This window comes from Hylobates moloch, unplaced genomic scaffold (genome assembly GCF_009828535.3).
Source record: "Hylobates moloch isolate HMO894 unplaced genomic scaffold, HMol_V3 SCAFFOLD_11, whole genome shotgun sequence".
NCBI lineage: Eukaryota > Metazoa > Chordata > Mammalia > Primates > Hylobatidae > Hylobates > Hylobates moloch.
In genome coordinates, this window is record NW_026652286.1 from 44,022,141 (window position 1) to 44,039,165 (window position 17,025).

Sequence of the window (17,025 nt, forward strand, 5' to 3'; positions counted from 1 at the left end):
ATCACTGCTTGCCTGGCCACAGCAAGGAGGCACGGGCAGGGAAGGACCTTGACTTTCCTCCCTAGAGTTCAGCAGGGTTGGTAGTAACCTAGTCAGCTCTCAGGAACCACACAGGCTTGTGCTGGTTATTCAGGCTGATTACTAAATTGTTCATTAGCTCCCATCACAGATAGAATAGTGGCTCCTGATGACAGGGACCCACTCTTGTAGCATTTAAAAGGCTCTGGTTTGGCCAAGCACCAGTGGCTTATGCCTGTAATCCCAGCACTTTGGGAGGCTGAGGTGGGAGGATCCCTTGAGCCTGGGAGTTCGAGACCAGCCTGGGCAACATTGCAAGACCCCATCTCTAGCCAAAAAAAAAAAAAACACAAAAGGCCCTGGTTTATTCAGGGAACCGTCTTTCTTGCTGAATCTAGTAGCTGGGATCCACCAATTAGATTGTACACTGTTCTTCATTGGCTCCTGGGGCACAGTACTCCTCCTTCAGGAGCATGAACAACCCCATTCTACTTCACCACCACCACACACTTTCATCCAACTCAAAGGTACTTCTTAAGTGCCTCTCTCCTTTCCCGTCTCCCTCAGAAGAAAATTCGTTTCAGAAGTAAATTCGTTGCACATCATTTCTTTCATTTTTGGCCTGTGGATAGGAGCAAAGCTGTATTCAGACTAACCAGGCCCAGGTACAAAAAACCTGTAGCTCATTCTACCTCTGATTCATCTCTTGAATTCTGTTTCTGAACAACTAGCCTTCCCTGCCTGTTAATCTTCTGAGCATAGTTGTGTTTAATACTTTTTACTTCCTTATTTGAGGTGACATAGCTGTCTAAGGTCAGCTGTGCTCCTTCTTTGAGGCAGAAACTGCCTTTTTAGGAATCTTTTCCTTGGTCTGAAACCATGAAAATACAAACAAAGCACAGCTGGGCGTGGTGGCTCACACCTGTAATCCCAGCACTTTGGGAGGCTGAGGCGGGTGGATCATGAGGTCAGGAATTTGAGACCAGCCTGGCCAATATGGTGAAACCCTGTCTCTACTAAAAAAAATATAAAAATTAGCCAGGTGTGGTGGTGGGCACCTGTAGTCCCAGCTACTCAGGAGGCTGAGGCAGAAGAATCACTTGAACTCGGGAGGTGGAGGTTGCAGTGAGCTGAGATCGTGCCACTGCACTCCAGCTTGGGCAACAGAGCGAGACTCTCATCTCAAAAAAAAAAAACAGAAAATACAAAGCACTAGTTCTTGAGTATATGGAGGCATTTCTGCAGTTAAGGGAGTGAGCAGCTTTGGATAGTAACTGAAGTTGCTCAGTAAGTCCTGAGCAAAGACCCTGGTGTCCCCATTGATGTGAGAATAAAGGATTCTGGTGATCCAGTGACCACTGAGGCCAGAATCTCTGTGTCAGTTGCACTAACCTTCTCTCCTTTCCCCAGGTTGGTTTATAAGTGGTTCCTGCTCATCTATAAAATCAGCTATGCCACTGGCATCGTTGGCTACATGGCTGTCATGTTTACCCTCTTTGGTCTTAACTTATTATTCAAGTGAGTACCCTTTGTTTTTGTTTTTGCTGGAGTTTGGGGAGGAGTGGCTGTTGAGATGTACCTCTTGCTGCAAGTCATGGTTATTAACAGGAGGGACATAATATCCAGGATAGGAGACTTGGGTGCTGGGCGGGGGTTGGGAGAAGACAGGCTTTCATGATTTGTGCTGGCAGAAAGCAAGGAATGTCTGAATATATACAAAGTCAGAGTCCTAAATCATATTTTCCAAGGCTTTATATTTTAGTGGAAAAGTCTGTTAACCAAAGTAAGCATAATAATTATCATAACCTGCTATCCATAATTCTATCACCTTAACAGAGCTGTTTTTCTCGTCAGTGTGTACTGTTCATTTGCAGCATCCACTCTGCATGAATGGCCTTATGTTCAACTAGGCCAGGGGTTGGCAAACTGTGCCCTCTGTGCCAAATCAGCCCACAACCTGTTACTATAAAATGAAGTTTTACTGGAACATAGTCATGCTCATTCATTTATATATTGCCTGTGGCTGTTTTCCACTAAAACAGCAGAGTTGAATAGTTGTGATAAAGACCATATGGGCTACAAAACCTAAAATATTTACCATCTGGCCCTTTATAGGAAAAGTTTGCTGACTCTTGGGCTAGACTGTCAACCTACATGACCATGGTTGGCTACAGCTAGCAACAGGTTGACTTAGAAGGATACAAAACAAATAACAGAGCAGAGCAGTGTCTGCAAGTCTTCACAGTAGACTCAGAGCTGAGGTGTGAGGGAATGAGACGACACAGATGGGTGTGGAAGCCACCCTGGCCTAGGAGCCCCATTCCCCCAGGAACACATCCAGTTTCAAGAATGTCCCAGTCCAGATGCATTGTACTAATCACAGGTCATAAGCAGTGTTGCCTGTAATATAGCTGACATTCAACAAGATTTCTAAGGAAACAGTTCTAGAAAGTTAACCTGCTTCATTGTTGGGCATTTAGGTTGTTTTCAATTTAGTACTATCCCAGATGACGCTGCTCTGTTGCTTCCTAAGGGTGCATTCCTAGGGATGGAATTTTGGCTATTGCTTCAGTTGTCATAAACCTTCCAAAAGATCTTTATTAGCTTACAGGTCCTGCCACCCCGAATTGAGTCAGATGCCAAGAAATCCTGAGCTCAGAGACTGGAGCATACAGTGAGTCAGTGAGGCAGATGAGGGTGGAAATTCGCTTTCCTGGATGAAATACTGGTGGCTGTGGGCTGTGGATCACGAGGAGCCCTAAGCCTACGACAGTGCACTGAAGCTAGAGATTTAGGTATAAGATAATGGAATGATCATTATCTTATAATGATCATCAAATTTAAGATAATGAATGGGATGATCACTGGCCTCTTCCCTGAGCCTAGTTATATTGTAGGCAGGAGTCTCTGAAAGGAGTTTATTTTAGGACAAGTAAAAATAAATCCTGGCCAGGTGTGGTGGCTCTCACCTGTAATCCCAGCTATTTGGAAGGCTGAGGCAGGAGGACTGCTTGAGGCCAGGAGTTCAAGACCAAGCTGGGCAACATATTGAGACTCTCAACTCTAAAAAAACAAAAAAGAAAATTAGCTGGGTGTAGCGGTGTGCACCTGTATCCCCAGCTACTCAGGAGGCTGAGGTGGGAGGATTGCTTGAGCCCAGAAGTTCAAGGCTGCAGTGAGCTATGATTGTGCCACTGCACTCCAGCCCAGGTGACAAAGGGAGACCCCCATCTCGAAAAAAATAAAAATAAATAAATACTATTTTATATAGTGAGAGTGCACTCATGAAATTCTTTCTTCTAGGGCTAGTACAGGCTGAAAGAATAAACAGGCTCCTGAAGGGTTTAGAGGAATTCATCACTGTAGAGTCAAACACATCTTGTCAAAGAAAACAGATATGTCCTGGTAACTTTCTAACCTGTATGGTTTAAAAATAACATAAAAATCAAGATTCTGCATTATTGGATTCTGCATTATGGTTTTGTTTTTGTTTTTGTTTTGTTTTGTTGAGATGGAGTCTTGCTTTGTCGCCCAGGCTAGAGTGCAGTGGCTCACTGCAACCTCCACTTCCCAAGTAGTGGGGTCAAATGATTCTCCTGCCTCAGCCTCCTGAATAGCTGAGACTACAGGCGTGTGCCACCACACCCGGCTCCTTTCTGTATTTTTAGTAAGGATGGGGTTTCACCATGTTGGCCAGGCTGGTTTCGAACTCCTGACCTCAGGTGATCCACCTGCCTTGGCCTCCCATAAATGTTAGAATTACAGGCATGAGCCACCACTCCTGGCCTCTGCATTATGTTTTAAAGATAATTCTTCTATAATTACAGTTTCTTTTTACTTGCCTAAACTCTACAGTGAGGAAAACAGAATTGAGAATCTTGATCATTTTTGTGCTGCTGATCAAATTAATTGGTGTAAGATCAATGATTTCTAGTGAGTTAAATATTCAAGGTTCATAAGCGAACGCAACTTTGTATATAAATATAATTTATAACTAAGCAAATACATACGGTTCTTTGTACAAATATTTTAACAGATAATTTTCTATAACAAAGATTTATAGACTCAAGGTTGCAAATTATCTGTCCTTGGAATTATTAAAACAAACCTTCTGATGTTATAGGCAAGATCTTTATCCTTCTTGTTAAATAGACTTGGACCAAAATTTAACTTTGATGATATGATACAGATTATTTATATTTGTAGTTTATAGTTTTATAGTAACTGCTATATATTAATAAATATTTACTAATTTTGTCTTTTTTTTTCTAAACCTGTGTTTGACAAGCTGTTTCTGTAAAGGTCCAAATAGTAAATATTTTAGGTCTTATGGGACAATAGGCCAAATCTAGGATATCATGTAGGTATTTATATAACAAGAGAAAAAACTCCTACCCTGTCCCACCCTGTTTGCCTGGGGAAGGGGCCAGGTCTCAGGTAGTGGACATGCTTTGTGCTCAGCTGTCATAAGCTGAGACAATCTCAGAAGGAGGGGCATGTGGCCACCGGGATATTTTCACTTTCTGCATCAGTGACACCCAGATTCTGGCATGCCCTTTCCTCCTTGTGGATGGCTCAGCTGTTTCAACTTGGGTGGCTAGCTGGAAGAGAGACAGCTCAGCGATGCAGCTCACTCAGTGTCCAGAAGTTACCAACAGTGGAGTGCCCACCATGTAGGTCCCAATGAGCACAGGTCCTGGGTAGCTGCAAGTCATTGCCACCAGTTAGGGGAGGCAAGGACTAAGAGCAGAGTGAGGAAAAGGGATAGGAGGGGATGCTGTAGCTTGGTCTTTGCAGCCTACAGTGCTAGCCTCTTTAAGAGGTGTTCATGGGCCATATAAAAATGGGCAGCAGACTGGATTTGGTCATAGTTTGCCCACACTTGCTCTAGCCTTTGGGCCTTCTCACTTTGGGCCCTGCCTTGTGTGTCCCAGAGTAGTAATCCAAAGAAGATATGTCTCAGGGTGGGTCTTTCTAGCTCTAATGCTTCCCTTGCAGGATCAAACCAGAAGATGCCATGGACTTTGGCATCTCCCTTCTCTTCTATGGCCTCTACTATGGAGTTCTTGAACGGGACTTTGCAGAAATGTGTGCAGACTACATGGCATCTACCATAGGGGTGAGTTCATCTGGGTTCTTAAATACTGCTTCTTGACACCTCCAAATTGTTCAAGTTGATGTCACTTGTTTAATGGAAGAGAAAGGCACTAGGGTGAGATAAGCCACATAAAATCCTTCAAGATGTGCATATGCATGGACAGTCCTTCCTTAAAGTTTGGAAAGCAACACTTTAAAAAAGGATAAAACCGTGTGCGTTGCAGCAACATGCCAGCTGGAGGCCTTTATCGTAAGCCAGTTAATGCAGGAACAGAAAACCAAATACTGCATGTTCTTACTTATAAGTGGGAACTAAACATTGGGTATTCATGGACATAAAGATGGCAACAGTAGACACTGGGGACTACAAGAGGAGGAGGGAGTAGGGACAACGGTTGAAAAACTATCTGTCGGGTACTGTGCTCACTACATGGGCAACAGGATCATTCGCACCCCAGACCTCAGTATCACGCAGTGTACCCATGTAACAAACCTGCACATGTAGCCTCTGAATCTAAAATACAAGTTGAAATTATTAAAAAAAAATTAGAAAGCCAGATCTCAGATGTACTCTATAATTTTTCACTTTAGGGCCATTATAGGAAAGAGCCACTTTATCCAGCAGGAAGTTAACATTCATTCAGTAAATACTTTTTAATGCCTGCTATGTGTCTAGACACATAGCTATGTTCCAGAATTACAAAAGTGTACACAAATAAACATGGTTTTTGCCCAGATAAACTTTACTCTTGGGTGGGAGAGATGGCTATTATAGTAACAAACACAGATAAAAATAAAATTACAATTTTAACAAGCATTATGTAGGAGAGGTTCATGATGCTGTAAACACATGTAGTAGTATCATTTGACCTAGGCGTGGGACTCAAAGATGGCTTCCTTGAAAAAATGACTGTGGAGCTGACTTGAACAATGAGTAGGAGTTAAATGGATGAAGTGAGAACCAGGCAGAGGAAAGAGCGTGCGTGAGAGTCCTGTCATGGGAGACAGTGTGGGTGCTTTTGAGGAACTAAGACCAGTGCGGTTGTATGGCCAAGAAGTGTCTGGAGAAGTAGCGACTAGACTAGAAAAAAGCCTGTGGGCCAAATTAAAGATTTTGATTTTTATACTAAAAATCCTGGGAGGGGCCGGGCAAAGTGGCTCACTTTGGGAGGCTGAGGCAGGCAGATTGCTTGAGCCCAGGAGTTCAAGGCCAGCCTGAGCAACATAGTGAGACCCCATCTCTACAAGAAAATGAGAAGAAAAAAAAAAACTAGCCGGGCGTGGTGGCACATGCCTGTAGTCCTAGCTACTTCGGAGACCAAGGTGGGAGGTCACCTGAGCCCAGGAGTTTCAAGGCTGCAGTGAGCTTGTTCATGCCACCAAACTCCAGCCTGGGCAACAGAGCAAGACGTTGTCTCTAAATAAGTAAAAATTCACAAAGTGTATAATAATCATGCAAAGGCACAACAATAAATGATGGGGCACAAAAGTGCTTAGTCCATATTGGTTATTGTTTTTGAACTGCACAGTGGTAGGAGTTGCTCCTTACAATTTTTACTTTGTGAACTCTTACTCCTTGATTTAACCCACGACCGCTACAACAACAGCCACTGTCACTGTGTTACCAAAAATTGGGGAAGTTTTCATACTTGATTTATTAATCTTTAACTGTATGTGTAAAGCTAGACATTTCATTTCAACATTTAATATTAAAAGTGTTTTGAGTCTTAAGAGACAATTTGGTGTCTCTTAAATAGAGGTTTAGTGATGTCTTTGTGACAGAAATATGACACAGGAACTGAACTCTTGTTTCTATCAATTAGCCTGTGGTAAAATTGGTTTTGTTATATGTCGTTTCACTTAAAGTCACAGTTTCCAAGAAACTGTCAGTGAAGTGAGGACATACTGTATTTGAGAAGTATTTTGGACTTAGATATAGTTTGGTTCTGAAGACTGAAGGGAAAAATATGAAGGAAATGTAGGTCTCAAAGCTGAGATTTCTGATTCGGCAACTGCTTGGATGGTAGTACCTTTCACTGAGATAGGAAATGCTGCAAGAGGAGCAGGTGGACATCACGGAGAGATGCTTAAATATGGGTAAATTAACAACCAATCTGAGAAACGCAAGTAAATATTTCTAATTTTTTTTTTCAGAATGGAAATATATCTTTGTTGTTTTGCTGTTTATAAAAGTAATATGTTCTCTTTGTAATTATTTAAACAACACAAAAGTGCTCCCTGTCTCAGTGTCGTCCCCCAAGACCCCACCCCAAGAAGGAATATTTCCATCACCTTGGGTAACTTTAATCTAGTACCGTTTAAGGCCAGGGACTTTGTCTCTCAGTATCATGGGAATATTCTAATTTTTTCTCTACTGGATCAAATTGAAAACAGTACATTGGATCACTTTACAAACAGTTTATTAGGTTCCTTTTTGAACAACTGTCTTGTGTTTTACCTTCATTTCCCTCTTACCTATTTGTGTAGACATTGGATCTTCCTTTAACCAGTTTACTCCCCAGAAGAGATTTCTAGACCATGTCACCATTTTGACCATTTTGAAGTATACAGTTCAGTGCATTAATTACATTTGCAGTGTTCTGCAACATTGTCACTGTCTAATTCCAAAATTTTTCATCGTCCCAAACAGAAACTCTGCCCATTAAGCAGTAACTCATTACCCCTCCCCGCAGCCCCGGTTTACCTCTAGTATACTTTCCATCTCTGTGAACATGCCTATTGTAGATATTTCATGTAAATGGAATCATACAATATTTGTCCCTTTGTCTCTGGCTTCTTTCACTTAGTGTAGTGTTTTCAGAGTTCATCCATGTATAGAATGTATCATTCCTTTATATGGCCGAATGGTATTCCATTGTGTGTGACACCACATTTGGTTTATTCATTCATCTGCGGATAGGCACTTGGGTTGTTTCCACTTTTTGGCTACTGTGAGTAATGCTGTGAGCACTGGCGTTTAAGTGTGTTTAGTCCCTATTTTCGTATCTTTTGGGTTTATACCGAGAATGGAATTTCTCAGTCATTTGGTAATTCTATGTTTAACTTTTTGAAGACATGCCAAACTCTTTGCTTTCTTAATTATGATAATGCTTAAGTGAATATCTGTATTCATGGAGCTTCTTTGACACTTCTTTTTTTTTTTTTTTTTTTTTTTTTGAGATGGAGTCTCACTCTGTCGCCCAGGCTGGAGTGCAGTGGCGCAATCTCGGCTCACTGCAAGCTCTGCCTCCCAGGTTCACGCCATTCTCCTGCCTCAGCCTCCCAAGTTGCTGGGACTACAGGCGCCCTCCACCACGCCCGGCTAATTTTTTGTATTTTTAGTAGAGACGGGGTTTCACTGTGTTAGTTAGGATGGTCTCAATCTCCTGACCTCGTGATCTGCCCACCTCAGCCTCCCAAAGTGCTGGGATTACAGGCGTCAGCCACCGCGCCCAGCCTCCTCTTATTTCTTTAAATTCCTTGAAGTGAAATTAATGGGTCAAAAGGTGCAACAATTTGAGATACCATGCTAAATGCTATCCGAAAGGCTTGAACCCCTTTTGCTGCTGCCACAAATGTCTGAGAATGCCCTTGTCACCAAACCAACATGGCACTTAATATTTCACTGTTTTAAATGTTGGAGAATATTGTTGCCCATTTAAATGTTGGAGAATATTTTAAATGTTGGAGAATATTGGAACCATAGTCTGGCAACAGAATGGCTTGCCTGACACAGCTCCTGATCACCAGCCCCGAGTCCTTCTCCCTCCCCTTCCCCTTATCCTTTGATGCTGATCCAGCCCAGTTTATAGGTCCTGTTACATCTAACTTCCCAACTGTCTCTAGTCTGGTCATTTCTCCCCATTTGCCCAGCAAAGATGAGGTCAATTTGACTTGTAAAAGATGAACTTTTCTAAACAGTTAAAAAAAAAAAAAGGATGTCCTCTAACTCTGGGCCTCCCGCTGCCACTGTTCTTCTTCTCTAGAAGGCCTGAGGCCTCTGTGGAGCTTCCTACTTTGGCTGCTTCTCACAGCTTTTCCTATCTTTCCTTCCTGCTATTCTCCTTCAGTTCTATAGCGAGTCGGGCATGCCTACCAAACATCTTTCAGACAGCGTGTGTGCTGTGTGTGGGCAGCAGATCTTTGTGGACGTCAGTGAAGAGGGGATCATTGAGAACACGTATAGGCTGTCCTGCAATCATGTGTATCCTGCCTCGAGCTCCTGGGCCACATCTCTCCTGCAGTCTGCACACTGTAGTGAGGGAGAGAAAGGGGGTGGTCATGACCCTAGGTGTGCTGTCCAGACCCTTGAGTGTAGGAGAGCCACAAGAGGGCCGCCTTCCCTGCCCTTTCCCACAGATCAGAACCACTCCTAGGTAAACAGTGGTTACAACCTGGCTAGGTCTGAGAGGAACCTGAGGCTGCAGCTAGTGAGGCTGTGCTAGCAGACCTGAGATCTGACCAGTCACAGGGGAAGAGGACCCTCTAATGGGATCCCTCAGTTTAGCATCATCCCCTATTCTGAATAACACTTCTAATATTTATCATGTATTTACCCAGCTCCCATTCTCTGCCTATGTTGGGAGAGCCATGTATTGTCTCCATTTTGCCCCGTAACAGTCTTGTGAGATAGGGATCATTATCCTTACTTCACATGTGAGGAAACAGGTTCAGACACAGGGACTTGCCCAACATTACAGAGTTGATAAAGAGCGAAGGCAGGATTTGAACCTTTCAAAGACTGGCTAGGGCTGGAGTGCTGCCCTGGCTCTCACCATTTCCCTTGACCAGCGGTGCTCAGCTTCCACGAGTTCTGCATCCGCGGCTGGTGCATCGTGGGAAAGAAGCAGACGTGTCCCTACTGCAAAGAGAAGGTAGACCTCAAGAGGATGTTCAGCAATCCGTATCCTTTATTGGGGTCCTCGTTGGGAGTGGGCTGTGGGAAGAAAGTACTGGCCAGTGTGACCTGCATTTGGGTCCTCCTGGGGCCCTCACTTCTGCCCCCAACCAGAACATATCCAACCATGATGGGAAGCTGAGCTGCTAGTCCTGCCCCATGATACACCTCTGGTTTCCCTATTCTAGGAATATTGCCTATTAGCCTCCTTGCAGCCATTGTCACAGATAGATAGACTTATGTCAGCCTCAGGCTATGTTACCTTACACTGGCAGTTCCTTCTTAGAGAAGGTGTTACAGGAGGCCCTCCCTGCATGTTAGTCATGGGGAACTAGGATTTCTCTCTTTACCTCTCTCAGGGCTGCCCTGCTTCCAGTACCGGTCCCCTCTGTCTGCCTCCCACATTCTCTGCATTCAGCTCTTTACTCCAACGGACAGGCTGTGAGGAGGAAGAGGAGGGAGGGCAAAGTTGGGAGGGCTGGCTGAGTAGGAAGTGAGGCTGAGCCCTTCCAGAAAGCAGCCTCCATTCCTCTAGGCTGTGGAGCAGCTGGAAAGTGGGGCAGACCCAGGGAGCCCAACCACCCGTGCTAGATCACTCCTGGCAGCTCTTGCACAGAGCCTCTTTTCTTTAACACACTGACAGCTGGGAGAGGCCTCATGTCATGTATGGGCAACTGCTGGACTGGCTTCGATACTTGGTAGCCTGGCAGCCTGTCATCATTGGCCTAGTCCAAGGCATCAACTACATCCTGGGCCTGGAATAGTGATGAAGAGCATCAGTGGAAAACCCACCCCACACGTCATGGACCTCAGGGCACTCTCCTCCCTGCCCACAAAGACCTCCTGGGTGGGAAAGACTCAAAGGGGCGCTTGGGCCATTCAGGACCCCTCCGGCTGTGTCGGACTGGGGAGGGATATGATGGAGAGCCAGCCAGTGGGGCTGTCAGCAGTGGGGGGCTTTTTAAAAGAAAACTATTTTGATGAATATATTTAAAAAAACTTTTTTTTATTGTGGAAGATAGGAATTGCCCCCCTCCAGGATTCACCCTCCCTGCCTAAGCAGAGTGGGGACAGAGCCATGACATTTTTGGTTTAAAGGAGCCTTCTCATCTCTGGCTGAGAACACTGTTGGGCTCCCAGGTAGCTGAAGGCCTCAGCCCATCCACTCCCTTCTTCCCTGTGTGGGGCTCAAGCCTGGTGCACTTAGTATAGAAGAGCTAACGTACTCAGGCTCGTGCCATGGGTGAGCACTGAGGCTCCAAGTATCCTCCCTCCCCCACTGTCTGGCACACAGGACAGGTGTTGCGTCTGACTCTGTCTCCCCCTGTCCAGGAGCTATAGGCTGGTTGAGGCAAGTGGAACCTTATCAGCGACTTGTCCAACAAGGGAAGCCTTGGGGCCTCAGAATTCATTGAAGATTTGTTTTGGGACAACTGGAAGAATCAGCACCATGGATACGCGCCTGTGGGCAGGGCTGTGGTCAGCCAAGAATAGAGGTCATATAGTTGGGCCATGGGGCAGTTGTTGGCAGCCATGACTGACGGCCCCTTGTGCAAGCTCATTCTTCAGTGGATCCTTCAGTGGAGTGGTGACACGTGCCAATGGTCACTCTGCCACATCACTTCCTTCTTGAAAGCCTAAGAGTGCGTATGCATGTGTGTGTGTACGTGAGGCAGGAGAATATGACAGACGTCAGCTTCTCCCTGTGTCAGATGATATGCCCTTGAAGCTGGCAGGGGATTCCCAGTCCAGGGAATATCCCTACATGATTTTTGTCATTCATGGGTCCTCCCTGGGCCTGACAACAGGAGTGGTGGGTGGGTGAGTACAGGTTCTAAGAGGGGGCTTCTAGGAAGGCCCAAGCCCTAGTCCTAGGTGACTTGAATAAAGTGGGAGGTCAAACATGGGCCATCGGCATTGGGTTTCTAGGGAATATGGCCCAGTAGGGCCTGCCCCTTCAAGGGCAGCAAGAACCAAGCAGGATGTTGTCACTCCCGTCTGAATAAAGCTCCATGAGCTGGGTTGGAAAGCTGAACATTTATCTTGCTTTCTTCTTCCCACCTCTTTCCCTGGGGTCCCCAGGGGTGTCTTGCCTTTGCTAACCCCCATCTGAGACCTGAGGGTCTGGGGGTGGTTGGGCCTGCCTTTCTGCTGTTCCCGGCTGTTCTGCTGCTGACATCCTTAGGAGTGGTGGAATGCCAGGCTCCTGTCCTGTGGCCTAGGGGCCTGGGGCATCATTGGGCCTGCTTTCAGACCGAGGTTGCTCTATGTTCTCACTGCCTGAGGACAGTGTCCCGCCACCACCTGCCTGCCTTAGGGCCACACTCAGGCTCGGCTTCTCTTCCCCAGCTGTGGCTTCCCATGGTACCCTGCTGCTTATGCCACCTGTGGGGCTGTTCCCCTCCTCAGAGAGGGGAATGGGGCTGGTCAAAGGACCCAGGGATCACCCTTCCTTTTACTTTTCTCCCCCCACCCCCCTCTCAGGCTCAGGTGAGAAGCCGAGGCCGGACTGTCCAAAGCTCTTTTCATGTGTAACAGTCCTGAGTCCCTTGACCTCCCCTTGGCCTGACTCTGGTCTTGGTTCCACTAAGGCAGAGTCCTGTCGTCTCTCCCTACCATCCCCCACTGGACTTTGTCTCTCAGAAACCCCAGGCAGCCTTGCCTCCTGACCTAACTCCTGGAGATGCTGGTGTTCTTGGGAGGAATTTCCCCTGCATTTTACGTGCTAGAAGCCCCTGGGGCAGGAGGCAGGGGGAGGAATTGAGAGGAGGAAAAACGCGAACTAGACACCTAGAGAAGAAGGATGTGACTTGTAGTATCCTATGTCTAAATTAGGAATATGAATCTGGTTTTTCTACAAGAAGCTTGAGATCACAGCTGACTGTGTTCCTAATGCATCCACCAAACCCTTTTCCATCTGTGGCCCTCCCTGGCTCTGTCACCAGCCCTCGCACCCTCCTGATCACAGGAGTCACAAACCTCAGACACGCAGCTCCTGTCCACACTTAATATATGCATGCATTGGATCACCCAGCCCTGGTCTTTCTGCCTCCCTGGATAACTGCATGACCCTGAGAGGGAACCTCCTTAGATTTAGCATCCTAGGTTCCTCACACGCCTCACCCTGAATCCTGGCCCTCCTGCAGCCCCAGTGCCATTTGTCCCATCAGTGACCAGATTCATATTCTGGTGTAGACTCTGTTGCCGGAGCCAGTGCTGAGCCAGTCCGCCTCTTCCTCGGGAAGTGCCCGCCCTTCCCTCCTGTTAGGGTTGGCTCTCGAGCTTGTGTGCCAGTTCCTGGGTTGGCCGTGAGAGTTCTACAGACAAGGGGGAAGTACTCTCGGTGTATTTCCTGTGGTGGGTTCACACGCAGCTAGACACAGCTAACTTGAGTCTTGGAGCTCCTAGAGGGGAGCTTCTGGAAAGCAAGGCTCTTCAGGACCTCTTGGGAGCCAGGTAGGAGTCTGGGACTACTAGTGAACCTAGACCTGTGGCTCTGGCCAGAGGGGCTAGGATGAGAGACGGAGGGCATTATGGCGGTTGCTGGGAGATGCAGCTGACCTTGGGGCTGGTGACTCGGGGGGTGGGGAGCCTGGGAAAGGCCAGGATGTGGATGGGCTGGTATGGCATTGAGCCTGAACTGGTCCAACTTGGGGTTCCCCAGTGCCTAGGAAAGTTGTCCCCTTGAATGTCAGTGTGAAGGTGAAGGAGGAAGCAGATGCCTGTTCATATGGAAACAAAGACCTGGCTGTGAAGAGGGGAGGCGGACACCAAAGTCATGACACTTGGGTGGGACAGAATTGATCTGTGACAGACTCATCTAGTTCACACCCTAGGTGACCCTGGGGGTGGTATGGGGGTAGATTAGAGATCCCAGACTGGTATCATCTGGAGAGTAGGAGTCCCAGGAGCTGAAGGTTTCTAGCCACTGAAGTTTGGCTGAAGCAGGTGTGTCACAGCTGCTCAGGATTCCCTGGTTAAAAAGTGAAAGTGAAATAGAGGGTGGGGGCAGTGCTTTCCCAGAAGGATTGCTCGGCATCCTGCCCTTCCCAGAAGCAGCTCTGGTGCTGGAGAGAGCACTGCCTCCCTGTGTGACTGGGTGAGTCCATATTCTCTCTTTGGGTCTCAATTTTGCCTTCCCTAATGAAGGGGTAAGATTATACTAGGTAAGCATCTGATAACCATTTGTAGTCATGAGAGCTGGGGTGGGGAAGGTTTGTCACTTGACCCCCCAGCTCTGTTTCTAAGTGCTGAAAGAGCTCCGGGCTATGCTACGGGAGGAAAAGCCAGCTACTGAGAAAAAGCGGGAGTGGTTTACCATTCTCCTCCCCCACCTTTCACCAGAGAAGAGGACGTTGTCACAGATAAAGAGCCAGGCTCACCAGCTCCTGACGTATGCATCATGACCATGAGACACAACTGGACACCAGGTAGGTCTTGGGGCTATGCATGGGCAGGCGGGGTAGGGTGAGTTCTGTGAACAGAATGGAGCAATGGGCTAACCCGGAGCCTTCACTCCAAGGCAAACACCACCCAGCGCACCTGGTGCTGTTGCTTTAAGAACCTGGGCAGATGTTGTGGCTCTGGCTCCATTCTAAAGCTTCTCTGTACTCTGTTCAATAAAGGGCTAAGGGGTGGGTGCTCAGGGGTCCCTCTTCCTGCTCTGATTCCCTGGCTAGAGCCCAGACATCTCTGGGCTGGAGTTACCTGGGCAGCCCACTCTGTCTCCAGAGCCGCTGACCTGTAACTGTCCTTTCCTCAGACCTCAGCCCTTTGTGGGTCCTGCTCCTGTGTGTCCACATCGACACTCTCCTGGTCAGAGCCACACCTGTCTCGCAGACCACCACAGCTGCCACTGCCTCAGTTAGAAGCACAAAGGACCCCTGCCCCACCCAGCCCCCAGTGTTCCCAGCAGCTAAGCAGTGTCCAGCATTGGAAGTGACCTGGCCAGAGGTGGAAGTACCACTGAGTAAGAAGCACAGTGGTTGAGGGTGGGCTGTGGGCACAGAGGTTCTCAGAGTCGGGTTGACTCCTGAGCGCCAGCCCCCTTCTGCCATGTACCACCAGCTGAGCCAGCTGGGCTGAGCACGCACCATTCTCCCTCTCCAACCCAGTGTCATGGGTGCAGGCTTGGCGCAGCTCCCAAGATGCTCCCTATCAAATAGGACAGAGAACTCAAGACATAAGTAATGGTCACAGGACTTCCCAGAGCCTTGGTTGCAGTGGACTCCAAGGCCAGCCCCTCCACCCAGAGCCTGCTGGCCTCTGGCCATCTCAGAGGAGCAGCAGCCATCCAGCACTGCCTCTGTCGCCTGGGCTCCCAAGTCACCGAGGCTGGGCACTAGAAAAGGTCATCCTGAAGAGACAGGTTCAGAAGAGGAGTCATCACTTGAACCAAGGACCATTCCTCACATTCCCTGTGTTTGGGGCTAGGGCCTCTCGGAGACTACTGTACTTCCCCTTTAACGGACATTCCCACCTAGGTGGTGTGCAGAGCAGTTCTCTAGGTTCCAGATTCATGAGGACTGGGGGGGAGCTGGCAGGGAGGGCACAGCAGAGCAGGGCAGGGGAAGGGCCTGCGCTCTTCCAAAGAGCTAACTGCTGCCTGTGTCCCTAGATGGAACGCTGACCTTATCCTGTATGGCCTGCAGCCGATTCCCCAACTTCAGCATCCTCTACTGGCTGGGCAATGGTTCCTTCATTGAGCACCTCCCAGGCCGGCTGTGGGAGGGGAGAACCAGGTGAGGGTCGCAGCAGCCAGGTGGGTGGGAAGGAGGCCTTCTGCGGCCCTCTCATGACCTTTCCTTCCCCTCCGCTCTAGCCGGGAACATGGGAGCACAGGTACGCAGCTGTGCAAGGCCTTGGTGCTGGAGCAGCTGACCCCTGCCCTGCACAGCACCAACTTTTCCTGTGTGCTCGTGGACCCTGGACAGGTTGTCCAGCATCACGTCGTCCTGGCCCAGCTCTGGGTGAGGAGCCCAAGGAGAGGCCTCCAGGAACAGGAGGAGCTCTGCTTCCATATGTGGGGAGGAAAGGGTGGGCTTTGCCAGAGCAGCCTCTGAACTAATGCCTAGCATTCCTCAAGGTCAACCAGACAAAAAGGAACTTAGGTCTTGGGCAGGGGAGGTGTAGCCTGGGGCAAAGTGATGAGATGTCCCTCCTTTCCTTGGCCTGATCCTTGTCTACCTTCACTTCCTAGGCTGGGCTGAGGACAACCTTGCCCCCCACCCAAGAAGCCCTGCCCTCCAGCCACAGCAGCCCACAGCAGCAGGGTTAAGACGCAGCACAGGGCCAGCAGCAGCACGACCTTGACCAGAGCTTGGGTCCTGTCTACCTGGAGTGAACAGTCCCTGACTGCCTGCAGGCTGTGTGGATGAGCAACACACCCCCTCCTTCTCTGCTTTGGGTCCCTTCTATCACCAAATTCAAACTCCATTGCCACCTACCTAGAAAATTGCAGCTTCCTTATAATGCCGCCGCCTCCTGCCATTCTCTCTCCACCTACCCATTAGCCTTCCTAACGTCCTAATCCTCACACTGCTCTACTGCTCAGAAACCACCAAGACTGTTGATGCCTTAGCCTTGCACTCCAGGGCCCTACCTACATTTCCCACATGACTTTCTGGACGCCTCCAACTATTCTTGCTTTTCCCAGACAGCTCCCACTCCCATGTCTCTGCTCATTTAGTCCCATCTTCCTCACCGCCCCAGCAGGGGAACGCTCAAGCCTGGTTGAAATGCCGCCTCTTCAATGAAGTCATCCTCTTTCAGCTCTGACCACGTTCTGCAGACTTCATGTCTTCATGCTGTATGTTTTTTTTTTTCCTTCACTCTAATGGACTGTTCCAGGGAAGGGATGGGGGCAGCGGCTGCTTCGGATCCACCCTGTATCTGTGTCATCCCCACGTGGGTCCTCATAAAGGATTATTCAATGGAGGCATCCTGACATCTGTTCATTTAGGCTTCAGTTCCACTCCCAGGAACTTGGCCTGTCCCAGGAGGGAGTATGGGAG

The 17,025-nt window shown here is 48.1% G+C and overlaps 2 protein-coding genes across 7 annotated transcripts in view; both read left to right on the forward strand.

The window, feature by feature from the left end:
- The window catches only part of RNF121 (ring finger protein 121), a 67,392-nt gene extending 56,376 nt beyond the window's left edge, over positions 1–11,016 (forward strand). For all 3 annotated transcript variants that reach the window (XM_032166838.2, XM_058446779.1, XM_058446780.1), the window contains 5 exons: positions 1,429–1,536; positions 5,017–5,137; positions 9,186–9,319; positions 9,917–10,018; positions 10,656–11,016. In XM_032166838.2, coding sequence (XP_032022729.1) covers positions 1,429–1,536; positions 5,017–5,137; positions 9,186–9,319; positions 9,917–10,018; positions 10,656–10,776 — 586 coding nt within the window. In that variant the 3' untranslated portion in view covers positions 10,777–11,016. The remainder of the gene's footprint in view (positions 1–1,428; positions 1,537–5,016; positions 5,138–9,185; positions 9,320–9,916; positions 10,019–10,655) is intronic.
- A 1,128-nt stretch (positions 11,017–12,144) lies between these two features.
- IL18BP (interleukin 18 binding protein) lies at positions 12,145–16,949 on the forward strand. Of its 4 annotated transcripts, none has more exons than XM_032166854.2 (6): positions 12,145–14,111; positions 14,357–14,442; positions 14,775–14,981; positions 15,630–15,753; positions 15,834–15,981; positions 16,212–16,949. In XM_032166854.2, exons 2-6 carry the CDS (start codon positions 14,415–14,417, stop codon positions 16,287–16,289), a joined length of 585 nt encoding a protein of 194 aa, XP_032022745.1. In that variant the 5' UTR covers positions 12,145–14,111; positions 14,357–14,414; the 3' UTR covers positions 16,290–16,949. The 4 variants fall into 4 exon arrangements, with proteins under 4 accessions (XP_032022745.1, XP_032022744.1, XP_032022743.1 ...); XM_032166853.2 differs by having other exon boundaries at positions 12,145–13,468; XM_032166852.2 differs by lacking the exon at positions 16,212–16,949 and having other exon boundaries at positions 12,145–13,468; positions 15,834–16,179.
- Positions 16,950–17,025: the final 76 nt, after the last annotated feature.

What these genes read in the sequence shown, in the direction of transcription:
- IL18BP (XM_032166852.2), top strand. Translation starts at nt 14,415, where the DNA reads ATGACCATGAGACACAACTGGACACCAG. An exon ending in AGAGGTGGAAGTACCACTGA is followed by an intron (nt 14,982 to 15,629) that starts GTAAGAAGCACA and finishes CTGTGTCCCTAG; the next exon opens with ATGGAACGCTGACCTTATCC. An exon ending in CTGTGGGAGGGGAGAACCAG is followed by an intron (nt 15,754 to 15,833) that starts GTGAGGGTCGCA and finishes CCTCCGCTCTAG; the next exon opens with CCGGGAACATGGGAGCACAG.